The 27,752-nt window shown below is 34.7% G+C and overlaps 1 protein-coding gene and 1 pseudogene across 11 annotated transcripts in view; both read right to left on the reverse strand.

The window, feature by feature from the left end:
- Positions 1-27,752, reverse strand: part of CCDC102B (coiled-coil domain containing 102B) — a 374,522-nt gene that overhangs the window by 199,995 nt on the left and 146,775 nt on the right. For 9 of the 11 annotated variants that reach the window (XM_015122187.3, XM_015122188.3, XM_028838176.2 and 6 more), the window contains exon 5: positions 18,166-18,282. The exons of the other annotated variants lie outside the window; for them this stretch is intronic. In XM_015122187.3, the coding sequence (XP_014977673.3) occupies positions 18,166-18,282 (117 nt within the window). The remainder of the gene's footprint in view (positions 1-18,165; positions 18,283-27,752) is intronic. 11 annotated transcript variants of the gene reach the window in all.
- LOC144336468 (succinate dehydrogenase cytochrome b560 subunit, mitochondrial-like) lies at positions 26,764-27,268 on the reverse strand (annotated as a pseudogene).

A 27,752-nucleotide genomic window follows, 5' to 3' on the forward strand; every position in this document is an offset into this window, starting at 1 on the left:
TGACAAAGTATTAACCAGCACCCCTCTTAAATCATCATCTTTTATTCCACATCTGTGCTAAGAATGATTTAGCATAACCATTTTGTGTTTTATATATGTTGCTGTTCTAATATCTGGGTTTTTAGGGGGAAGTTGAATTTGCCAAAACAGATACATGGATGAACTCTTTGGAAAAAAAAAAAAATTGAAGACTAACAATTAGCTTTTTTGTAATTAAACCAGAATTACATATGCATTGACATTAAAATTTGATCACCTAGACAAAAGGATTACTCTTATAACTGGGTAAGCTAATTCTTTTTTTATTCATCTTTAAAGTCAGCAGTTTTTATTGGCCTCTCTATTCATTACTGAGTTATAATGACAACTGTGGTGATAGATCAACCGCCCATAAGTGTGTAACTTTGATTCTGGGCTGGTGTTAATTATTCAGTTTATCTATCATTGGACAAATACTAGTGTTTATTATACATAGATACAGATATCCAGATATACATATTTTTGCCGGTGTATACACACAAAATTGATCTTATATCCAGCAATATCTCTAAACTCTCAGAAAATATATCTTGTAGATTATTTTGTGTTTTGTAAATAGATAATTGTATCATTTTTGATCATTGTAATTTTGTATCTTTCCAACTCTTGTAATTGTATTTATTTGTCTTCCTTTCTGGAAGTGGCTGGGACCTGAAGAAAAATATTAAACTGATAGCATGCTTCCAATCATTATTAAGTAAAACATTTGCTCTAAAATGTTGCTACTTGATACCAGATTTTAACAGTCCACTTTGATTGCTACTGTGTTAAAGTTTTTCCCTATAAGCATAAATTTAGTTTTGGCAAATGCTTTTTAAATAACATTTGAGATAACCATGCCATTGATTTTTGCTTTTAGTCTGTTTAATGTGATGATTTGCATAACAGATGTTCTAATGCTATAATATGTCTTCCACTACTGTGACAAAGCAATTTTTAATTACTAAATTTAAATTAATATTACTTGCACTTGATGAATGTATTTGCTACTAAATTTATCTGTGAAATTAACTGTAATTTTCCTTTCTTCTATTATCTTTCTTTGGATGCAGTAGTAGAGTTAAATTAACACATTGGAAAAAGTTGGAAAGTATTTCTGCTTTTCTCTTCTCTGGAAGATGTCCTTAAAAATTGGAATCATATATCCTAAATAGTACAGCTTGTGCATAAACTTTTCTGATACTGGAGTTTCACTGCAAGAAGAGTTTTCATTTATTATATTTTAATTTAATTACTTGCTGTTACAAATCCATTCAGCCTTTCTATTTCTAAAGTGTCATATTGGGTAAGCTATATTTTTCTGTTCAGTAATTTGTTTCATGTAAGGTTTCATTTTTATTAGCAGTGTCTCTTCATGGTGTTTCCTTATATTTGTAAATCTCTGCCTTATCAAAAGCTATGTCTACTTTCTATTACTAGTAATTTCTAATTATAGCTTCTTGATTAGTTAGTTATTTTTTCCAAAGAATTAACTTCTGGCTTTGCTATCTCTATTAAAGTTTTAAAAAATTATTTGATCAATTCCTAGTATTGTCATTCTTCTCTTCTTACTACACTTTTCTTCTGCCACTTTTTAACTTTTAAAGTAGAATATTAGCTTATTTGCTCTTTTGTCTTTGTTATTTTTGTTATTCTGGATACTCCAAGAAGCAATTCTACCACTCATTGTAGAAATGTAATAAATTTATTAGGGAGAATGCCTATGAGAAAAAAATGGAGAGGAAGACAAGAGAGGTGGGGAATAGTCAAACTGCGATGCAAGACTGGCTTTGAGTGAGGGAGAAGCAGTAAAGAAGGGAGGATGCTGTGAAGCCTCTGAGACCTCACTGCAGTCTAAGCAAAGTTATGCAAGACCCTTAGGGGTTTTTGAGTCAACATCAGTAGCCAGAGGAACTTCACACCTCCCAGGCACAGAGAGGTCAGTGTTAGGCTGGGAGCAGCCTGTGGAAAGCAAGATCTCATTTCCTGGTTTCAGAACGTAGCAGTTGGGTTCTGACTTAACTATACTCCCTGTAATTGAGATATGAGAGGCATTGTCTAATGTCAGACACAGCTATTTCCTTATATACGTATTGATGATACGTATTGATACCTATTTTTAAGCTTTACAGTATCCCTCAAGATTTCAATGTTTTTATCTTTCAGTCTTAAATTACATTAAATTTATTTATTTGCTAGACTTATTTAGATGTCTGTTTTGTAATATCCAAATAAATTAGTTTCTTAATTTTTTGTAATCAATACAAAAACAGATGACTATGGCTATAAAATAGTATCCTTTGAAAACTGCATAGTTTAAAACATGAACACATACTAAATCTCAATCTCTCAACCCAACCTCCAAAGATCAAAACTGAAAAAAAAAAATAAAATTACTGGTAGCTGCAAACCTGTCAACATAATAAAGAGGCTTAGACTTATAGAATCTTGACAGATAGGTAAGAGGTGCAATAAATGTCTGAGGGCAGCAGAGCTTTCTCTGGAGACCACGGGGGAGCAGAGTCAGATAGGGATGGTGCAGAAGAGAAAACATACACTATCTGGATGTCCTGTAAAGGTAGCCACATCACCTTAAGCAGGGAAATAACTGAGAACAGGTCTCAGACTTGGGGAGCCAGAACACAAGCTACTATCAGAAATGTAATAAAGGAGATTAGAAAGCCCAAGGGTAATTGTTTTCAGGTTTTTCAAGCTCATGAGTAGCACTCTAGATTGCAAGGGGTATCTTGGAAAGCAGGGGTGTCATTTAGAAACTTCCTGGAAAGGGACAGTAGGAAAGCAGGAAGTTGATATTAAGGGAATTATCAAAGAATCATAAGACAAATTTATTTTCATCCTCCCTACCCAAAAGCCTGAATTTTAAAAAAGTGTCCCTTCACTATATCGACAAAAGAGGGCACGCGACAACTAAGATATTAAGTACACAACTCAAAAATTTTATTATTCCACTTTCCCCCATAGAACCTACCTGTTATCACTTATTCTTGTTATCCCAGGAAAATCCTACCCAACTGTTATGGACTGAATTGTGTTCCCCCCAATATTTGTGTTTAGAAGTCTTATCCCCAGTGTGATTGTATTTGGAATTAGGTCCTATAAATACGTAACAAAGGTTAAGAGGATTCATTAGGGTGGGGCCTTAATCCAATGGAACTGATGTCCTTACAAGAAAAGGAAGATGTACCAGAGATCCCTCTCTCCAAGTGAGCACAGAGGAAAGACCGTGTAAGGACACAGTGTTCAGACCATGCTAGACAATATTCACTATAACACCCTAAGAAAATTAATTCATGATTCTATAATGTTAAAGAGAGAAAAAGAGACAAAGAAAAAAAGAAAGTAAGAAAAACTACTGGGAAGGGCAGAGAAATGGTAGCTCAAAACCGTAAACAGATAGAATAACTTTTGCAACTACCAATTATAATAAATGTACATAAAGATCATCAGTGGGTTTCAGAATCACTAGATAAAGGGTTTCTGGAGAAAACGATACATTCAGGAATCAAAGCGTTCTACCACACACGACTTCCAATTTCAAAGTGAGTATGATATTGGAGAAAGCTGGCAGTCCACACCTTAACCAAGTGATTCTATTTAGCATGGGTAATAGCTGAACAACATGGCATTGTTTCTCTTAATATGAAGCATTAGGAAATCCATGGAGATGTTATATATTATCCTTACTAAAAATACGTTAACCTGAGTCTAGTCTGTCGATCAGTGGTGTTCAACCATGATGATTTTGTCCTGAGAAGACATTTAGCAAAGTCTGAAGATGATTTTAGTTGTCACATCTGAAGAAGTACTACTGGCATCTGGTGGGTAGAAACCAGGAGTACTGCTAAACATCCTACAATGTACAGGGCGGCACCCCACAAAATGTCAATAGTGCCAAGGGGGAGAAATCCTGCTCTAGACTTAATTCTTGTTTGCAGGAAATACAGAACATAGAAGAATAAAGGATACCATTAACAATCAATTAGACCAATACAGAATATAGCATATTGTACCACTGAACCTATCTGATTGTTTAAAACACCACTTTCAGGGGAAATAATGAGAGAATCTATTCTAAACTAAAAGCAATTAGGAAGATATAACAGCAGACGCATTAACAAAACTAGACTGGAGGCTGCTTTACAATAATGCCTATAAAAGACATTCTAGGAAAAAGCTAATTTATGAATTAGCTATTGATAATATTAATAATTTATTAATTTATTCAGTTTGAACATTATGATCATGTAGGTAAATGCCATTATTCTAGGGAGATGCACGTTAACACGTTTGAGATAGGCATCATGATGACTGCCCCATGTGTTGAAATAGTATACCTACAACAGACAATGACCTTAAAAGATAAAAGATAGTGCTGATTTTAACATTTATTAAAGTTAGAAATATACTTTTTTAAAGAACATAGATAAAGAAAAACATATTGCAATAGTAGCCTATGTAGGAAATGGTATGGAAAAAATATGCAGAAAATATAAAATGAATGATTGAGCACAAAGAGAAAGGCTTTGTAGAAACCAGTGGTGATCGTGTGCCATAAACTAAAGCAGATTGCCTAAGAAAGTTGTCTGTGTCTGGGTGCTAAATAAGTAAAAAGTAAACCTATTTATTAAACATAAATATGAACGTATGCCTTGGGTATTAAGATATCACCATCACTCCCAGGGTCCTGCTTGCAGAATTTTATTTATACTCTGGCACAGATAGACAAGTTCTAGATAAAACATGTTTTCCCACTGCACACTATAAATATGTATTGATTTTGATGTTTCAAGCTTGTATTTACCTGGTAAGGTTAAAACTTCAGGACGCGGGAAAAAAAATATTGTGTTAGTTGTGACATCAGCATTAAAGGTACACTTGAGGGAAGATTTACATCCGTAGCCTAAGTTTTCTCTTCTAGGAGTGGAAAAACATTTTGCAAGTGCGGGTTAGTTGAAAGGATCGATGACTCAAATATGTCAGTGAGCCAAAGTCCAACACGGACATTTGTCCAAATTCAAAAACAAATGTCAATGCCTATGGATCGATTACATAAGACTCTTCAGCTCACCTGACCTTTTTTACAGAAAGGTTCTTAACATTTATGGCAGAGGGTAGGATTTCCCAAACGATTAGATAAAGGTCAGAGTATACACTTGAGTGTCGTTTGAAATTTAGTTTTCAATAATTATGTATGATCAGAATTCAAAACCATTTGTAGTGAAAATTTTAAGTGGCTCTTGTCTAGAACCTGGCATATATCCTTTGAGCTTCCTATTACGCTTGCTTTTACCTCAATGCTCCACCTCACTGCTGCGCTCCGCATTCTCTCACCTCCACAAAGTAAAATCGATGGGAGAAGGAAGAATCTCCTTCCCTCTCTTGCCAGCAGTCCTAGTGTCAAATAAAGGAGTAGGTTAAAATGACAACTGCTTCTACTCAACCTAGATTAGTGGATAGAGCATACATGAGGAAAAGCCTTTGTGGGGGCCAAGATGTTTAACTATAAAAAGAGGAAATATAGAATGAGTATTGAAAAATTTCAGGACCTAGAAGCTAAAAAAGCAGTGGTCAGGACTGTGGGATTGTCTTATAAGTCATTGGTACTGAAATAAGTAAAGAAAGGCTTGAACTCTAAATGTCAAGCAAACGACTAGCTTCTGAGAGCACATTATTAAAGGAGTATAGAATCACTTTGCTGGGGTCCATTGAAATGAGTGAATGTCAAACTAGATACATGGAGTAAACACCAACATTATTAAGCAAGGCAGTAGAAAGTATATGGTAAAGGATTCCTTTGACCAATTAAAATGGTTACTATGTAGTCAGTGACAAGATTTAATGAAATCTTTTCTAGAACAAAAATTTCAATGGACTCAGAAAAATAAGTGCATTCACTCTATTTGAAAAACAAACATTGAACATATAAAATGATTCATTATCTTCACAATATATCAAGAATATTTTTAAGCTTATAAAATAATTTAGGTTTCTACTTAAGGAAGTTCAATTGAAGATTTCTTCCATGTTAAAATTGAGTTCAACAATAGGTTCAAGATCACTTTTTTGTTGCTGTTAATATCCAAATACTTCATCTTCCAAATAAATAGGTGGCATTTACTGAAAATTTAATGGTTGTATGTAATTTATAAATCATCACCCTGATTTTAATGTGAAGGCCTATTATCTCCATACCATGGCTGAACATAATATATGGTATTATTTGTCCTATTATATATCGTTTCATTAATTATAATGTCTATTATTTTTGAGAATGTCTAGTGAGATAAGCACAGTCTTAAGCTGTTTGCCTTTGTTAATTCACTTACGCTTCTTTTATTTATATTTTATATATTCTCCCAAAGTTCTGGGATTACAGGAGTGAGCCACTGCCCCTGGCCAGGTATTCCATCTTAACATTGTGAAAAAATATATATATATTTACAGGTGACCAATGTGGTACACTATAATTGCATTTATTTTGCTATTATAATTTTATGTTTCCTGAAGTTATGAAGTGCCTCATAGTTTCTTGCTTAGTTTTCAATGTAGTTACTAATCTGGAACATTTCAATGGAAGTATATTTCCTAGAAATACTGACATACCCAGAACATAATATGAGTGTCACTTCTGTTTTATTTTGAGACATCTTTTACCTGGAATCAACCTGCATCATAATCCTGGAAATATTCTTGAAGTCTTTTCTATTTAGTTCTACTTCGTAATTCATGTTTCCTATGTCATTTTGCGAACTGCAAAGAGGTTACAACAGTTGATAATTTTTGGAGATTTTATAGGTCTTATAATGAATTATTCTAATCTATATTATTATTGTAAATTGAGTCTGTGTAGAATTCTAAGATGTAAATCACTTTCTTCAGAATTTTAAACATTTACCTACATTGTTTTATAATTTCTGGAGTTGCTTGTTGAGAAGTCTGATAATTTTTCTGATTTCTGATTATCTATATGTGCTCATTTATTTATCACTGCTTCCTTTCAGGCAATTTATTGTATTCCAGTGTTATGAACTTTAATGAAATGAACTTTGCTCTGTCTTTTTGGTATTATTATGCTACTTACTTGGATGGATATATTCATCTAAACCATCATGACCTTCATTTGGAAGAATTTTGTTTTTCTAATTCTCTCGCTTGTAAACTTCTTTTTTAAGGATCTCTTAATTTGGGGGACTAACTGCTAAATTAATGTTTAAGAAACTCCCTTTTTTATTACATCCTTGTCTTTGTGGTTTACTTTCTGGGTGACTCATTCAACTTTCAACTCCAAATTATATATTTAATTTTCCTTTGTGCTATCATGTATCCATGTCCTAAGAGCAGTATTTTTGTTTTCTCCATGTTACAATTTATGTAACATTTTGTTATTATTTTGAGGGTATTTTGAGGGTAATCAGTGTTTTTGCTCTTCGGATATTAGATGTAGGGCTTTTAATCTACTTCTGCTGCCAGAATTATTTTTTAAAAATAAATTGCATTGTATATATTGTATGCTACATGGTGTTATAACGTACATAGAGAGTGGCAAGGCTACTGTAGTTAAGCAAATTAGCATATCCATCACCTCACACAGTTACCTATTTTTTGTTCATTTATTTTGTGGCAAGAACAGTTAAAATGTATAGCTACATTCCAAACACTGGGATTGAAGAGAAAGTAGGAAACAGTATCTATATTTAATTTTCCAGATGTAAAAAGTTAATTCTCCTCTTTGGCTCCTCTTGAAAATGTGGCAATCCTTTTATTGTGTTTGTAAAGGTAAGTAATTCTGTATACGAGGTAGTGAGAAAAAACATTTAAATGAAATATGAGCCTGGAATAATAGTTACATTCTTGGTTTATTTAGGAGCTAAAATGAATAAATTGGTTACATGTCTACAATAACTTAACCCAGTTTCTATCAAACATGATCATATATCACTCTAGAATCTAGAAATAAATCAATGGATAGTGTAGGAAATAATCAATCCTTTTAAATGTGGAGACTGATGTGAAGGGGAAAACATAGGATATTTTATTAAAACTATCAGTTGTCACTGGCTTTGCTCGTTTCTTTGTCAGGTTTTGGGCTTGAAGTGAATGAGAAGTATCAAGACTTCCTTAGGAGAAGGAACATGTTGCTAAAGTCATTGCAAGAAAAGAGATTGGATTCTCTGACACAGATCATCTCTCATTTTATTTCTCAAAGCTATAAGGCATTATTGCATACTGTCTGAGTGGTAACAATAATTGTCTTGTTTGTTTATTTATTTATTTATATTTTCATTCGTGTGGCTAAAGTGCAGCATGCAAAGTCAGCTTTTGCATTGCAAATTATCATTGGCTCTTTAAGGACATTTGATTTTTAAAATCTTATTAAAACAATAGTTAAAATATTTTAAAAATATTTTTAAAAAGAAGTGTTCCTATTATTATTTAGCTGCATTATATCAAAAGATGTATTATAACTCCTTTTGCTTGATTTATGTGTTTTTGCTTAGGAGTCTAGCATCGGAGAATTATATTCTCAAAAATGTACAAATAAATTTATAACAATACAATGAACAAATACATAAAATGTTTAGTTAATTTTTGGTGGTGTAAAGCAGCATCACATAGTGGTCAAGGGTGTGAGGTTTAATGAGAGAGAGAGAGAGACAGAGAGAGAATGGGAAAGGTAAATTATAAGGAATTGGCTCATGTAATCATAGAAGCTAAGTCCCAAGATTTGCAGACAGCAAGCTGGAAACTCAAGATGTTCTGATGTTTCAGTCCAAATCCAAAGGTTAGAGCAGATCAAGGCTCCAGTTCAAGCAGTTAGGCATCAGTAGTTCCCTTGTTCTCAGCCTTTTTGTTCTATTTAGGTCTTCAATTGTTTGGATGAAATCTACCCACATTAGGGAAGGCAATCTACTTTACTCAGTGCACCCATGCAAGTGTTAACTGCATCCCGAAGCATCCTCACAGACACACCCCACACCCAGAATAATATTTGGACAAATGTCTGGGCACCCTATGGCCTAGCCAAGCTGACACATAAAATTAACCATCACATTATCTTATAAAATTGATATGTTGATTAAATGAAATCTAATGTTTTAAGTCCTTACAAGGCACATGAGACCTACAAAGTATTCATAAACATTAGCTCTAAATATCTAGTGATACTCAATCTGAACAGAGTATTTTAATAGATCTTTATGCATCTTTCATTAATTCTCAGTATTTAAGACAAGGATGTACATATTAAATAGTTTTGCTTCTTTGAAGGGAAAGCTTCTTGGCCTAATTCTTTTTCCTTTCATCCCTGTTCATCTCCAAATGACATCTTCCACTCATTGGTTAATAAAATAATTGCAAAGCATAATTGTTTTGATTTATCACTGGTCTGAGTTATTTCTTCAGTAAAGCAATTATTGTCTTGGTGATTTCTAGAAAGCCTAAAATCAGAGACTCAAATATGAACAGAAGATACTTTTTCTATTTTTCAGGGCACTTGAATCATTGCTAACTACACAGAAAGAAATGCCTCAACCTATAAAACCCAATTCCAGAACAGTTGTTTTGAACTCGAACAGATCAATACTGAAAATAAAAACCAATACGGTACATCACTGTTAGAAATAATTGTTCCAATAACTACTTGTGACTACTAGGATTAAAAAGTACATCAAGCAATGTTTTACTAATGCATACATTTATGGAAGCTATTTAATTAACAACATTTTCTACTGCTTAAATATTCAAATGCAGGAGAATTTCTAATAGTATTTGAGAGAAACAATTTACTCCATTAAAGAAGTAACTCAATTCAACAAAAGGTTTAGAGGACAGTGAATTTCTCCAATTCACCCCAAAAGTAGAGTTGTTATATGAAAATGGGGCTTATCTTCATGACTTAGTTGCCCAGTCACTAGTTTTCTTGATAGTTCTGTCCTTCAAATAATTACACTTGCCAGTCTATACTTGTGACTGTCTTAGTCCATTCAGGCTAAAAAATATCATAACCTGGGTAGCTTATAAACAGTAGAAATTTATTTCTCACAGTTCTGGAGCCTGGAATCCGAGATTAAGTTGCCAGTAGATTTTGTATCTGGTGAGGACCTGCTTTCTGGTTCATAGACAGCGCCTTCTCCCTATGTATTCACATGGTACAGGCTTGAGCTAGCTGTCTGGGGTCTCTTTTTTAACGGCATTAATTCTAATTGTCCTCATAACCTAATCAACTCCTAAAGGTCCCACCTCCTAATACCATCACCTTGGAAGTCAGGATGTCAGTTTGGGAAACACATAGCCATTCAGACCATACTAGTGACCAACATGTTTTGAGTGCATCAAACGTAGTCATATCTAGGCCGGGCATGGTGGCTCATGCCTGTAATCCCAGCACTTTGGGAGGCCGAGACAAGTGGATCACTTGTTTTAGGAGTTCAGGACCAGCCTGGCCAACATGGTGAGACCCCTGTCTCTATTAAAAACAAAAAATGCAAAAATTAGCCAGGCCTAGTGGTGTGCACCTGTCGTCCCAGCTACTTGGGAGACTGAGGTGAAAGAGTTGCCTGAGCCCAGGAGGCAGAGGTTGCAGTGAGCCCAGATTGTGCCACTGTACTCCAGCTTAGGTGACAGAGTGAGATCCCATCTCAAAACAAACAAAAAAGGAGTCAAATATAGAAGAAAACATATTCCAAATGAATATAGACAGCTTTGCCCTTCCTCCATTCTTATTTTACTTTTTCTTTTGACCTTCTAGAAAGTTAAAATAGAAAGTTCTCTTTTTTGATATGTGCTTTGTCCTTATCTTTCCCTCATTCATTCAGCTAATGGCCATTGTTTGAGCGATTGTGAGCCACGCACTATTGCAGAATGAAGCTAAGAACTCCACCACCTAAACTGTCAGGCCCTTTCCTTCCCTTTTTATGCCATACTCATATTAACCACGGATTTCAGCAGAAGAGAAATGTAATTGTTTGTTTGATTTAAGGCATAGGTTTTCAGAAGGTGTCAGTTCATAGGAAAACATGTTTTCTAAGAAAAGCATTTGATGATAATGATGGAAAGGTTCTAAGTCAATGACCTCTCGTGTAAAACAGAAAATTTCTCTCTACTGGAAATCAGAATCCTTGTTAAACACAACCATAAGAGTGTTAGTAAAGCAGTTTTGGATTGGAAGCATTTGAGAGTAACAATTGATATGATGACATAAAAGAAATTAGCATTAGTGTAGATTTGCTAAGTTGACTTCTGACCTCATGGGAAGCAGTAAATAGGGTCTTAGAAGAATTGCACAGAACTTACAGGAAAAGTTCAAATGTATGTGTTTGTGTCCTAAGGAAGATAAGAGCTGGAGGACATCATATTAAAGATCTCAAGTAGCTTGAAGGTGTCGAACCCTAGATGTGTTGAGATTGGCACTAAAATGTGCACAGTTTCCAAAGAAGGGAGGTGGGCTATTCCTAAGACAAGCTAATATTTACAGTTGTAATTGATACAGTCCCTTCTTTTCCCACTCACATCACAATCATCATTGAGCTCTTCTCTATGTAATAGAAGACAGCAAGAAACTTGAAGGTGGCAAAAAAACCTCAGATTGTAATTTAATCGTCAACCCAAGTTAGCTCGAAATCTTTTCAGAAGATGTAGCTACTAAGAAAAGCTACTACTGATGTGCTATCAAAGATTATTTTCAGTATTTTATTTTGAACTATATAGTTTAAATGTTTTGAAAGAAATACCTGTTACTCAAGGCGCTTAATATTTCCTGAATAAATGATAACAGGCTTTCACTGGTTATTCAACCTTCTATTTATCAGATTTCTATAAATGCAGAATAAGTAACAGTTTTATTCTTGAAAAAATTGAATATTTAGACTTGTATTTATCTAAATGACCAGAAAGTATATTTAACTGTGACAGCTTGATTCTGTTTTCCCAGACTGTTATTTTTCTCCAATGGTTTATTCATATCAAGTCTTATTTTATATATTCTGTTTCCTGAGTTTTGTCAATATAAACCCAGAATGTTTAAATCTATATCACTAACAGACTTCTGAATTAACCTGCTTGCATTCCTCAATATCCTGCTCCAAAATCATATAACCATTTCTAATATATTCATCATATTCTCAGTAATTGAAATCTCTTTGCTAGAACATGTAAAGTCAATAAGAGGAATGGAGATACAGGAGATTTAAATCAATTCAGATCAACACTTACTGTGGCAATCTCTAAAAATTAAATTATGACACCGGAGTTCTAATTATACAATATCCTTCATGTCAAAGATAAGGCTATTTAACTATGTCAGTAAATAAAATATCTGGTATTTTATCTAAAATTTCTGACTAGGTCAATCCCCCTAGCCTCATTCACATTTGCTGTATAGCTCCCAAACTGTTGACAACTTACACTAAAAGGTATGATCTCTGATGAATACTGTACCCCTTGCTGAAGGCTGTTCTCTGAAGGCAAGTCCATTTCACGTCCCACACCATTGAGTTACCAGAACACAGCATAGCAGATACCATACAATATTTGCAGAACTAAAGATTAAATTTATAATTTAAGAAAACATCCTGAAAATATTTTTATTTTCATTTTTAGCACAAAACCAAAACATTTTTCTTCCCTCTGCATACCTTAAAAACATCTAGTGGTGAATTGCTCCCAGTCAGAACATACTGCTCTTCCAGTGATCAAAATACCCCCAAAATCAACACACTTTCTGATATCTACACTAATGTTAGAAGAAAAGGAGAAGTGTTTCCTTCTTTGTCAATATTCCCATGTACCACCCTTTCCTACAACATTTTCTCTAAATTCTGCAGCGTCCTCCCTTCTTACATGCTACCGCCCTTTTCAGATATTGTTCTTACCTTCTTTTTTTTGTTTGTTTTGTGTTTTTTGTCTTGCTCCGTCACCCAGGCTGGAGTACACTGGCATGATCTTAGCTCACTGCAACCTCTGCCTCCCAAGTTCAAGCGATTCTCCTGCCTCAGCCTCCTGAGTAGCTTGGATTACAGGGGTCCCCCAACATGCCTAGATAATTTTCATATTTTTATTAGAGACAGGGTTTCACCATGTGACAGGGTTCATCATGGTCTCGAACTCCTGAGCTCAGGGAATCCACCTACCTTGCCCTCCCAAAATGCTGGGATTACAGGTGTGAGCCACCACGCCCAGCCTTGTTCTTACCTTTCTACCTGCCTCTTCACTTTGCCTGGCTAACTGCTCTTCACCTTACCCATCTCATTCACTATATCTCCTCTTTATCCCCACACAAATAACTGTGCTTCACCTGTAAGGCTATATAACATATTGCATTTAATTGACTTGGATTGTTTGTGTCTGTGGCCATCAATACATCACTTTGTAGAATCTTTAGTGCTTAACATGGGAGATTGTTGATTAATATTTGTGGAGTAAATAATTGGGTTGTATAATGAATGAACATATGAACTTATTTTTGTTGTCATTTGGTTTCATTTTTTACTTCACTATTACTGCATTTTACCTATTCAGACAGAATCTAATTGACTTTCACATGGAGAAAGAACCTTTCTAAGCCCCCATAGATAATACAATCTTCCTGGGTGTGAAAAAAATTGTGTAACAAAATACTTATGTTTTATCTTGCATAAGCAAAATAAATAGGGTTGCTTATATAATCACTACCTAAATTTCAAAAAAAATTAGGATGTTTGAATTAAATTTTCATTTTTGGCTGTCGATTCATAGGCAGTTGAAAGAAAAGATAAATTCCATGTGCCTTTTACCCTGAGCCCTCCAATGGTAAAAGCCATATGAAATTTATCTTTGGGACCCAAGAGACCTGTATCTAAGTTCTTATCCTAGTATTGATTGAGTGCCTACTATTGTGTACAATTTTTAGTACTTTACAGTTATGAATGAATGGATCCTTTAGATAGGCTGTTAAACAGCAGTACATTAGTACAATACCAAAGTCAGACATTGACAATTATGCAAAGAATTTGACACAGTGAAATGCAGAATGCTTCCATCACCACAAGGATGCATCATGTGGCTGTTTTTTAGCCACAGCACCCACTCCCTTCACTCCTGTATTCCTGAAAACCATTAATAGGTTCTTCATTTCTAAATGCTGAATATATATATGATTATATGTAATCATATATACAAATAAATCATGTATATATAAATAAATCATATATATACATAATCATGGACTCTGTAGTCTTTAGGGATATTTTTCACTCACAATACTTCAAGAGATTCACCCAGATGGTTGCATGTATCAAGAGTTCATTCTGTTTTGTTGCTGAGAAGTAGTTCAAAGTATGGATGTAATTGCTTGTTTAATTATTCACCCCATGAAGATCACCTGTGTTGTTTCTAAGTTTTGGCATTTACGTATAAAATACTCAAGATTTACCTATAAGTTTTGTGTGAATATAAGCTTCTATTTTTATGAAGTAAATACCTAGGAGTCCAATTGCTTGATCATATGGTAGCTGCAATTTTGAAGACTGTCAAACTATTTTCCAATGTGATTGTATCATTTTACATTCCCTCTAGCAATAGGTGAGTAATTCAATAGCTGTGCTATTACCACCATTTAGTATTGTCGCTATTTTGATTTTAGCCATTCTGATAGGTGTATAGTTTTGTCCCATCGTGGTTTTAATTTCCATTTTCCTGATGACTAATATGTTGAACACCTTTTCATATGCTTATTTACCAAAGACAATTTATCTTAGTTTTCCTCATCAGAGAATGATCTGAAAGATATTTTCACTGGATATAGTATTTTGAGTTGACAGCTCTTTTAGAACCTAAATAATTGTATGTCACTTCTTTCTGACTTCCAGAGTTTCTGATGTGATAAGCCCTGTTATTTGGATTTTTTCCCCTGTGTATATACTGTAATTTACCTTTTAGGTGCTGTTAAGATTATTTTTTCTTATTTTCCATAAGTTTGACTATGATGTGTCTTAATATCAGCCTTTTCGGGTTTATGCTGTCTGGGATTCACTAAAATTCTTGACTCTAGATTTGACCCTTTCATTTGAAAGTTGGGAAGTTTTCATCTATTTTTTAGTACTGTCAGTCCTACACTATTTTTCCTCTCACACTGGCCTCAAATTACATGAATGTAATTTTTTTTTATCACCCCACAGGTCTCTGAGACTTTACTTTTAAAATTCAGCCTATTTTCTTTATCTCATTCAGATAGGATAATTTCCATTCATTTATCTTCAAGTTCACTGACTCTTTCCTCTGTCTTCTGCATTCAGAAGTTGTTTTTTTAAATTCAGTTCATTTTTCAGTTTTAATTTTTCCATTTGTTCCTTCTTTGCATTTTTTTAATTGCTGAGACCTTCTATTTCTTTAATGAAAATTCCTATTTTTTATTTGTTTCATGCATATGCACAATTGCTCACTAAAGTATTTTAATGATGCCCTCTCTAAGATCCTTCCCAAATAATTAACACATCTTTATCATTTCAGTGTTGGCATCTATCAATTGTTTTCTTTCATTCACTTCAAACTATTGTGGTTCTAGGTATGATGAGTAATATCCAATTGTATCCTGGATACTTTGTGAAATATGTCATGAGATTTGGATTTTATCTAACATTGTGTTTTGGGTGGGTTCTTATGAAACCACAATTGAGAGTGAAAGGATAGCATTGTCTTGTTACTTCCAGATGTATGTAGAAGTCCAGGTTCTACAGCTGGCCTTAGCTAACAGGCATGGGGTGGGGCCACAGTGTTCTGTGATTTGGGCTGGATTCAAGCATTATTGTCCTAAAAGTTTTCGTCTTGCTACATTGACTCTTCCTTAGTACGTTGGCTAGAGCAAGCAGACTTAGGTTGTGTTTCATTTTAGGTATTTTTGTGTGTTTATCTGTACCTATTGGTGTTTCCAGATTTCTGGCTTCTTCAGTTCTAATTTTGGAATATATGTGACAAAAACCCACAAAACTCAACAGCATGCCATTTCTCAATTCTCAGGTCCCCTGGGTGATATACCTCTTCTCTCCAACTTTGAGTCTTTTTCAATATTTGCTTTACACATAATATTCAGAGATTTTAGTCTTACTTAGTGAGAATGTAAATTGATACAATTTTTCTAATAGAACACTTGGAAATGTGTAAAAGAAGATTTAAAAAATAAATATTCCAATGACCAAGCCACACTATTTTCTAGGAATATATCATAAGCCATTTTTAAATATCCAGTGATTTATATACATATGCATACTCACTGTAGTGCTGATTATATATCTAAAAATAATAAACTAATTTTTTAAATAAGTTATTAAATTTAATTAAATTATAGTACTTTTATGTAAACATAAGTAGTTGTGACACATTTATATAAACAAGTTGCAAAAGAACATATTTCTATACAATATTTGTTTAGCATCTGCATGATACTAACATGGTAGATATATGTTATTATGCATTTGTCAAAAGCCATAGAATGTACAACACAGAGTGAGCCTTAATGTAAACTATGACTGTGGTTGATAATGTCTCAGTTTGTTTCTCAGTTATAACAAACAAACATGCAGCACTGATGAAGGATGTTGGTTGTGGAGGAGTCTCTGGGGGAAAGGGGAAGTATGTGCAAACTGTCTACTTTCTGCTCAATTTTGCTGTGAACCTAAAACTTGTCTTAAAAAAAAGTGTATACATAATGTTCTTGGCTTTTGAGGAGAGTTATAATAAATATCTAGATGCGCCTTCCTCCTTTTTTGCCGTTAACTATTAAATAAGCTTTTATACAACATGTTGTACAATGTTTAATGAAAGATGATTCTCAGAGCTGAGGGTCAAGAAAAAGAGGTATCTATCCTGATCATTTGTTTCCTCTTAGAAAACAAAAGTTACGAACGCCACCAATTTTTCTCTTTGACTTATCGAAGATTTGTATTCAACAGTTCAGCCTTTCTCATAATGGACCTCTTGATATATGCCATCTCACCCCAACACCACTTTTAGGACCCATAGAAGAGCTGTCATGGGATGGCATTGATGTAATGAGGAAGAACACAGGGAGTATATAATTCTCCTAAGCAGCTTAGCTATAAGTTTCAATACTAGAGCACTCTGTCTCAGAAAACTGTTTTCTTGCAGTACATATATTTTCCAAAATCCTGTTTCATGACTATTATTAATATTATTATTACTATTATTTTAATCTGGAGACTGACACACAGAGATGCTTACAGCATTGACCAGAATAAAGTAATCAGGAGGTAATGGACCCATTTCTAGCTCCAAAATCTGTATATTTCCCATTGCACTATATTCATCTGATGTAAATATACTCTGGTGTCGGTTCAGAATTTGAAGAGTTATATAAGGAAGAAAACCTAATACAAATCAGTTTTCTACCAGCCTACAGTTGCATTAAATTCATTTCAGTCTGTAAATTGCTCTTACGCATTTGTTTCCAAGCTATTTTCCCAGAATTATCTGTTCCAAGACAAATGATTTGTGATTTTCCATTTTTAATGCCATCATGCTATTTTCTATGAAGTACAAATAACTCACTCCCTTCTCCTTTCTATAAACGCAATAATTCTGCTTTTACCTACAGAACAGTAAAAAACACTCAGAGTTTACACATTTGTGAAAATTCATTTATTGTTGGTGGTGGCAGGAGTGGAAAAATAAATGTTTCTTAGGTGGTGTATCTAAGAAATGAAATAACTACAACAAAAGTGAATTTATTTTATCTCTCACTGTTGTTAGCTGCCAACAGCAATGTTAATTCCACCAGAAATTGCATGACACATATTTTGTATGTCATTGATTCTGAAAGTAAATGAACATACATGATCCAGCGGCTGGTTGAACTTTTAAAAAATATTTATGCACAGTAAGACTTGTATTGGCTACCAGATAGTTTTATAGTTAAACATTTCATCTTTAAATAATATTCAAATAACTCAGATCTAGTTATGGGCCAATGTCATTCCACAGCCTTTTAAATCACATATAAGCTAACTACATTACCAGCAGCATTCACTTTCATAAAGTAACCAAAGGCACATCCATTACCCTACTTAACATAGTATGGCATTTAACAACAGTCAGTTATGTTTTAATATATATGGCACTCTTTACCCAATGTCTTACCTCTGCTCTTAACTCACAAATCACTCTGTCTTTGCTGTTTTGAGATTTGGATTCTTCCTTTACATTGCCTGACAGTTCTTCCATTTCATCATTATGTTGAACAAGACAAATGTCAAACTGAAAAAGAAAGTTGAAATTATAATCACAGGATGCTATAAAGGGTGGTTACAGGATAATCCACATTAGTCTTTCATTTAGCTTTAGTGTTGTTTTGCTTTTTTCCTATGTGGATTCTGGCAGGCTTGTTGCTGTTGATGTAATGATTGTGGTTGAACCATTTATTGTTATACTTGTAGTTCAAAAATGCTAACCTCTAAAAAAAAAATAAGCAAATCTCTGTAAATTCCAATTCATCGGTTGAAAACTAGGCAGAACTCAGTTACCTCCACAAACTCTGAAACAATTGACCAGCTGGTTTCTAAGCTTACCAATTAACCCTTATCTTTTCATCCTGAATATTAGTACCTCAGTATTCTTTGTAATCTTTTTTATGTCTATTTAATAGTATATTAATTTTAACGGAGACAAACTTGGGCAATGGAAAAAAGGGTATATACATACTGCTTGGGCTGATAAAATATATGAAAAACATCTGTAAAAGCTGTCAATAAATTTCCATAGAAAATGACTGCAGAAAAAATAAAAGGTGAGAAAAGTCCTACAAATGCAAACAATGATTATTTTCCCACAATCGTTCTTAAAATTAAAAATTTTCAGCAGAACCATGAAATTTGATAAATATATAAAATATGTAGTTGCACACATATATGCTGTTTTCATTATATTGACATATATTTTAACCTATGTAGGTAAATGTTTCCATCATCCATATTACATAATATGTGTGTAATTTTATAACAAATTAAAATACAAAAGCCAATGTTACACTATCTGTTTAAAAATAAAAAGTAGTACTGATAATGTTGTTATTAATAATAGTAATATTAAGCAGGTGCTAGTCCCCAAGAACTGAACTTGATATATATTGCCTTAGTTAATGCTAACAGTAATCCTATATGTTAGGCATTGTTATTATTATCCCTCCACTAGAGAAAAGTGAACCCTATATATACATACATATATATATATACACACATATATATATATATATATTTTTTTTTTTTTTGGAGACAGAATCCTGCTCTGTTGCCCAGCCTGGAGAACAGTGAACTCGGCTCACTGCAAGCTCCACCTCCCGGGTTCATGCCATTCTCCTGCTTCAGCCTCCCGAGTAGCTGGGACTACAGGCACCCACCACCACACTCGGCTAATTTTTTGTATTTTTAGTAGAAATGGGGTTTCACCGTGTTAGCCAGTATGGTCTCAATCTCCTGACCTCGTGATCTTTCCGCCTCGAGGTGAACCATATTTTTAAGAGACTTAAGTAACTTTCCTAAATTCACAAAGATAATAACTGGAGGAAGCAAATTTTAAGAAAGTACTTGCCAAATGCATTACCTGAGTTTTAAACCATTATTGCATCTATAATTATAGACCTAAAGGCCACTGAAATAATTGTCTCAAAGGCAATAAACTGATAGGAAGAGATAGTAAAGGAAACAGCAGAAAATGTCATAGTCTAAGTATACTAGAAATCAACTACAATAATGGTAGAAGCTGATTTCCCAACACACTACAGAGAGACTCCATGTTCAGAGCTGGTAACATAAAGAGAGCACACAGAAGGCAAGGAAGAGGACAAGAGAAGATACCACAGAGTTCTTTGAAAGTCTGAGTAGGCAAGTCCAGCTCACTATCATGGTAGTTAAATAGACAATGTGGCATTAATCCCTAGCCAGAAGAATATAAATTACTTTGCTAAATAAAACAGAGGATAGTAGAAGTAAAATAAAAGCAACCAGTTTTGGTTTAGGTTTACCAAAAGAATATCGAATTCATTTGGGTAATTGAATGCTCCCCGTTTAACTTCTGAAATCTCGTCATTAAACCACAGGGAATTAAATCCATCAATAAACCTTTCAATTGCCAACAGAACTCTCAATGAACTGCACCACTCAAAAGAGAGAGGAGGCAGGAAAGCAAATTTTTATAAACAACAGCAAAGGAAACCCACATCAAATACCTCAAATAAATCCACATCATTCATCATTGTGAGTGGAAAAATCAAAGATCTCTGGGCATGTGAAGAACGTAAGAGTGGCATAAAACAAAACAAAACAAAACAAGAAAAACAGGAATAGTCAAGATTACGATTAAGAAACAGAATGTCTATAGAGGAAAGAAAAAAATGGAAGAAAAGGGAGGCCACATGGAGAAGGCGAAGGACAGAGGCTCTTAAAATAACTGAAGGAAGAGATCATGGTGGTTTTTGATCAGAATAATGGTGGAAATGGAGAGAAGTAACTGGAACCAATGTAAGATATAAAAGAGGATACTAGTTTTAAAAAACTACTGTCATCACTATCTTCAAGAAAAAAATAAGAATATATTACACTCATAAATTAAGGACACAGCAAATTCAAAAATTTAAATAATAAAATATAGTCCTCTAGGAAATTTATTAAATAGGTCAAGAAAATAAATTTATTTGGGAAGTAAAGTTCAATGCTGGAGTGCACTGAAATTTGGTCCTGCTGCCTGCTGTGTTTCTGATCTACTCCATTGGATGGTTCCCGTGTACCTACTTCATTTGTACTAATTGCAAAGCTGGCAAATTTTAAGTGTCTGTCTCCAGCCTATAGTTTTCCATTGAACTTTGAATGCACATGTCCAGCTTCCTACTCAACACCTCTAAAGGGCATCCCACACTTAACACACTGGAAAGCCAAATTCAGAAGTTCTCCCTTAAAACTGTTTCTCTGTCAGTCTTTGTCACCTCAGTAAATATCGATACCATCCTTCCCAAAATTATTGAATATGTTAAGTTCTTTATTTCTCTATGCCACATCCAAACTAAACTAACTAAATCAGCTTACCCTTCACAAAACATAATAAATCCAGTTACTTCTCTCCATTTCCACCATTATTCTGATCAAAACCCACCATGATCTCTTCCTTCAGTTATTTTAATAGCCTCCATTCTTTCTGCTTCTGCATGTAGCCTCATACTTCCTTTCTCAAGATAGTAACCAAATAAAGCTTTTTAAAAAGCAATTCAGATCATGAAACTCTCCTGCTCAATTTTCTTCAATAGCTTTTCAATCAACTTACTATATAAATCAAAGTCATTATCCACATGATCTGATAACTCCTCAGCCCTCATCTCCTACTCCTGGTCCTCATTCTACTCCAGACCTTCTATCTTCCTCACTGTTATTTGTATATTCTAGGCATGGAGGAGTAAAAAAATAAATAAAAATAATAAGTAATAAAATATTATACAACTAAAGCCACTAAAACAATATAGCAGGGAAAATTGATGAACAGATTGATTAAACAACTATACTTTCTCCTTAAAAAACAATTACTTTGAACATTTAAAAATTATGCTTTGGACACAAAATAACCTTAATTTTGTTACTTGCCTCTTCAAATTTAGGTTTAGATTAATGGATTTGTAATGAAAATCTATTTAGCAGCTGAGAAGTTTAAAGCAGTGGACATATAGATGCTAACAATGATTAATTTAGTGGAATTATGAATGTCATCCACAACTGATATATCGCATTCGTTAAGTTGACAGTGACAGAAATAGAAAGTACTCTATGAGGTGAATTACTCAGCATTAGAAAGCATTTTCCAAGTTCCTGTCCTTTTATTTAATATTTGTTTAGTTTATTCTCTGGTAAACCTTCTCTTTTTTCTGTGTTTGTACCATAATATAACTCCAAAATCACTGTTTAAAAATCCTCTGTTTTTATTGCAGTGTTTATGAAAATTTAAACCAGGCAATTTGCCATATCCTTGATCTCAGAAATATCTGCTATAATTCACTTCTGGAAAATTATCAGTACCATATATAAATGTGTATTCTATATTCAGATAAGCATGGAATGGAAAAAAACTGAAGATGATCTCCAAGAAACAAAAGTATTGTGTAACATAAAGTATAACTTAAAGTATAATAATAATAAATAAATTAAAAAAAAAAAAGTAAAAAAAAAAGTATTTTCTTATTCATATATAGTAGAAAAAGAAAAATAATTACAAAAAGGCAAAAAAAGTAACATACCCTATTGTCATTTTGCTTCACATTTTAACCTTCAAAATGATCTAAAAGGATTAAGTAGTTAATGCAGACTCCAAAGTTCTGCTCTTTGGAAATCATTCACCAAATATTTAAGTCAATATTATTAGCCATGTAGAATTATTCAATATCCCCTAAACACCAAATCTAGCATTTCTCCCATAACTTTCAACAAATAATCTTTCAACTTCTTTCATGGAGAAATAGGAGCTAAGGACCTCCTACTTCCTGTGATGAAATATACAAATTTGCATGTCTCTACAGAAATCTTTTACTCTTTTAAAGAACTTAAATATCTCTTCTAAAGTCAAAGTCTAATCACTTCAGTTGTACTTAGAATTTCATACCTTCAGGGTACTTGGCAAACTCATTCTAAGAGTTGTTTATCTCGTGTATCTTGAAATTTTCTTGGTTTCTTCCCCATTAACATGTAATTGCTCAATACTTTCCATTTCGGTTGGGGATGAGGGAGTGTGGGAGATCAAGGGTCGAAAGATAATCTTTTCTTTATTATTATTATGATTATACTTTAAGTTCTGGGATACATGTGCAGAATGTGCAGGTTTGTCACATAGGTATACATGTTTCATGGTGATTTGCTGCTCGCTCCCCTTGCCCGCCCCCCAACGACCCCCTGACAGGCTCCGGAGTGCGATGTTCCCCTCCCTGTGTCCATGTGATCTCATTGTTCAATTCCCACTTATGGGTGAGAACATGCGGTGTTTGGTTTTCTGTTCCTGTGTTAGTTTGCTGAGAATGATGGTTTCCAGAGGCCTCAGAAATAACACCACACGTCTACAACCATCTGATCTTTGAAAAACCTGACAAAAACCAGCAATTGGGAAAGGATTCCCTATTTAATAAATGGTGCTGGGAAAACTGGCTGGCCATATGCAGAAAACTGAAACCAGACCCTTTCTTACATCTTATACAAAAATTAACTCAAGATGGATTAAAGACTTAAATATAAAACCTAAACCATAAAAAAACTAGAAGAAAACCTAGCTAATACCATTCAGGACATAGGCATGGGAAAAGACTTCATGACTACAACCCCAAAAGCAATTGCAACGAAAACCAAAATTGACAAATGAGATATAATTAAACTAAAGAGCTTCTGAACAGCAAAACAAACTATCATCAGAGTGAACAGGCAACCTACAGAATGGGAGAAAATTTTTACAATCTACCCATCTGATCAATGTCTAATATCCAGAATCTACAAGGAACTTAAACAGATTAACAAAAAGGATAATATTTTATCCAGTCTTGGAGCTTCCACTCAAGTTCTTTGTTTCCTCTTACCATCAAGTGCCTTGAAAGAGTTGCTGCACTTAACTTTCTCACTCGCTTCTGCTACCAGCATTCCTCATACTTTCCACCACACAATATTCAGTTCTGCCCTTACTTGAATCCTTGGCAGAATTATACACTGTTGACAATGCCCTTGTTCAAAGACTCTCTTCCTTGGGCTTATACAAAGAATAGTTTTCCTGCTTCCCGATGTTTAACGTGGGTCTTTTCTATTTCCTAAGTGTCTCGGCTGGGTTGAGAAATAAAGGGAAAGAGCACAAGAGAGAGAAATGTAATGCTGGGTGTCCAGGGGAGACATCACATGTCGGCAGGATCGGTGATGTTCCCCTAGCGGTAAAACCAGCAAGTTTTTATTAGGGATTTTCAAAAGGGGAGGGAGTGCACGAATAGGGTGTGGGTCACAGAGATCACATACTTCACAAGGTAATAAAATATCACAAAGCAAATGGAGGCAGGGTGAGATCACAGGACCACCAGATGAGGAGAAATTAAAATTGCTAATGAAGTTTCAGGCACGCATTGTCACTGATAACATCTTATCAGGAAACAGGTTTGAGAGCAGACAACCTGTCTGACCACAATTTATTAGGCAGGAATTTTCCTCCACCTGATAAGCCTGGGAGCGCCACAGGAGACTGGGGTTTATTTCATCCCTTTGCCTTCAACCATAAAAGATGGCTCCCTTTGAGAGGGCTGTCTATAGGCCTACCCTCCAGGTGCATTCTCTTTCTCAGGGATGTTCCTTACTGAGAAAAAGAATTCAGCGATATTTCTCCTATTTGCTTATGAAAGAGGAGAAATATAGCTCTGTTCCGTCTGGCTCACCAGCGGCCAGTTCAAAGTTACCTCTCTTGTTCCCCGAACATCGCTGTTATCTTGTTCTTTTTTTAAGATACCCAGATTTCATATAGTTCAAACACACAAGCTCTACAACCAACTTGTGCAGTTGATACAATCACAGGGTCCTGAGGCGACATTCATCCTCCTCATCTTACAAAGAAGATGATGGGATTAAGAGATTAAAGTAAAGACAGGCATAGGAAATCACAAGGATATTCACTGGGGAAGTGATAAGTGTCCATGAAATCTTCACAATTTATGTTCAGAGATTACAGTAAAGACAGGTGTAAGAAATTATAAAAGTATTAATTTTGGGAACTAATAATTGTCCATGAAATCTTCACAATTTATGTTCTTTTGCCGAGGCTTCAGCCGGTCCCTCCATTCGGGTCCCTGACTTCCCGCAACACCCTCCTGCTTGGATTTCTGTGCAGTTTCTCCTTTTCTCTCTGTCTTGCTTGGTGTCAATCCTCAGTGCTCCAACCCAGAGTCATCCCACCTACTGTCATGGCTTAAGCCATCATCTCTCTGTTCATTGTTCAACTTTCCTTTCTACATTCACAAATCCATAATCCTACCAAACACTTCCAACTCAACCTCAACATATTCAGAACTAAATTCACTGTCTTTTTCCCTTACATTTTTCTTCTTGTTGTTGTGTTCTCTTGGTGAATGTCCACCTGGCTGATAAGGTCAGAAATCTTCTCTTTCTGTGTCACCTCCCCTGAATCTTCATGCATTTGCAACATTCGTTTAATCACCAATCATTATCACTTCCTTCACCTGCATATTTCTCAACATACCTCCTCCACCACCAAGCTCAGGACACGTGAATATTTCTATCTAGATTACTGTAACAGGCTCATAACAGTTTCCTCATCATGCTCACCCCCCAAATCTTTTCTTCACACTTAAGTTTGGGTCATTTTTTGAAATTGTGATCAGATTGACCTTGGTCAATAAATTTTGTTAGCTCTCCCGATTGCCTTCATGTTGGTACACATGTTTTTAATGTGGTTCTTGAGATAAGTATTGAATATCAATTAGCGTAAGGGTATATGAGCAAGTATTTTACATTTGGTCAGGTTTTGGTAGCGATATATCCTTATGAAAGCTGTGGAATGTAAGGAGGAAATATGTCCAAAGAGTAGACTCAAATGCAGTGGGACCAGAAATATGTGACAGCAAGGTTAAGATTCCAAATAACATGTATTATTTATCAATGCAAAGAGAAGTCTTCAAATGGGAATATAAGCCACAAAGAAGTATTTTATGCCTTAGATCATTGCTTCAAAAAATTTAGCCACAATCCCTTAAAGTAGATTTTACCTAATTCCCTCCCTTAACTTTAGAGAATGGTAGAAAATACATTGAAGAATGTTTAGCTTTAACAAATAAAAAAGTTATTGTATTCTTCAAGTCAAAATAAGGATGTCAAATCACTTATCTCAATGGTCTTTTGTTCTCTTACCAATGTATTTTTTAATTTTTAAAGTTTTTGTTAAAATGGTTTATTTATTTGAACTCAAAAATAAAATTTTTAGTGAATTTTAAATATTTACTTTTCATAAAATGAGTATTTTAACTCAGTTTTAGAAAAAAAAATGGTATATGGACTTGGAAGCATGAAATTAAGAAGTTGGTTTTTCTGGAAATGCAATAAAAGGAAATATCATTGAGAAATAATATATTCAATGGTAGTTGTCTGGATTTCTGTCTTATGCCAGAAGCGATATATTTTCTCCCCAAAATGGCATCTCCAAAGCCCTCTTTATCTCCCTCCAGCTGGGATAGATTAATTCCCTTCCACTCTCTCCTCTCTCTTCTTTCTATAACACTGTGTAGGTGTTAAAGGCATGGGTTATGACCAATGAACAGAATTGTCCTTTAGGCCAACAACCCATAGGCAGTGGCACCAAAAGTCTCACCCCCAACCCCCAGGACAGAGGCCACAGAGCTGTCTGTTTCCACTGTCTCAGGGAGAAGGAGCCAAAAGCTGACTCAGCACAAATCAAAGCCCAGTTGGAGAGAGAATAAGTGCTTCTATGCCCAGAGTAGGCAAGTTGTGGGCAGGAAAAGGGAAGATTTTGCAGCCACTCCATATTTAGAAACAAGGGTAAAACTGGACCCTTTTCCACCACTATGATCTACTGCTACTGAGCTCCAGGGGATCTGAAAGCCCAAAAGGATCTAAATAAATCAGGAGAACTTGGCCCAGACTGGAGATAAGAGTGACAAATGGGAAGATACGTGAACTTAATAGTGTGTGGAAAGATGACGTTGGGAACATCAGCTCTTCATATAGCTGCCAGCCCTAAAGACGACAACACAGTAAGAACCAAGACAGCCACTCTAGACTGATGTAGCTGGGCTTCAAGGCTATTCCCAGATACCACATCAAGTGTGAGATCGCACTCCAGGTGTGATACATGAGAGGGAAGAGGAGTACAAACTTAGCTGTGGTGGATCGGTGCTGGCCCCAGACACAGGGACTTCACAAGTTTCAAATAATACTCAAAGTTCCCGGGGAGCAAAAGGGCCGATACCAAAAACACAGACCCATGCACTCAAAGCAATACCAGTGCCATGGTGGCAAATGGACATCGCCATGGGAATAGACCAACTGTAGATAGTGCTATGGGAAGATAAAGGGCAGTTTGAACCTATGTTCTTATTCCAGAGCCACTCCATCTCTTTTTTGACTGAGGTTTCCAAAGGAGCAGCTTTTCTGATATAGAGCAGAGGGCTAAATTGGGCTCCGAGGCAATGACAGCCAACATGTGTTCGCAAGAGTACAACCATCTTGCATCTGGCCTGGACAAAAGTCTACATGTTGACATTTTAAATAGAATGATTATATCACACTTTACTGTAAGCAATGACATCTTAAAAACATAGAAATGTGATATTTGGTATCATCTACTTACAATTTTATATTGTTATTTTATTCCCTCAATTTTTATTATCCCATTGCCTCCAGATTATCATACCATGATATGTGAAATGTTTACACTTGAGAAAGTTTTTACTCTATAATATGCAATAAAACTGTGGGTATAAAGTATGTATGTATCTATTATTACTATAACACCCCAAATATTTTTAAAAGTTTCTTTTGGAATGAATTACCCTAATAATTGTTATGTGTACACAATTGCTTAAAAATAAACAAGATAGTACAGATTTTGATAATTATTAAATATAAACTAATCATTTACTAGAAATGCATCTCTTAATGAGATAGGTGACCTTTTTTCAATTAATTTGTGTGTTTATGGATGAAATT

Source organism: Macaca mulatta, chromosome 18 (assembly GCF_049350105.2).
Source record: "Macaca mulatta isolate MMU2019108-1 chromosome 18, T2T-MMU8v2.0, whole genome shotgun sequence".
In the NCBI taxonomy this organism is placed as follows: Eukaryota; Metazoa; Chordata; class Mammalia; order Primates; family Cercopithecidae; genus Macaca; species Macaca mulatta.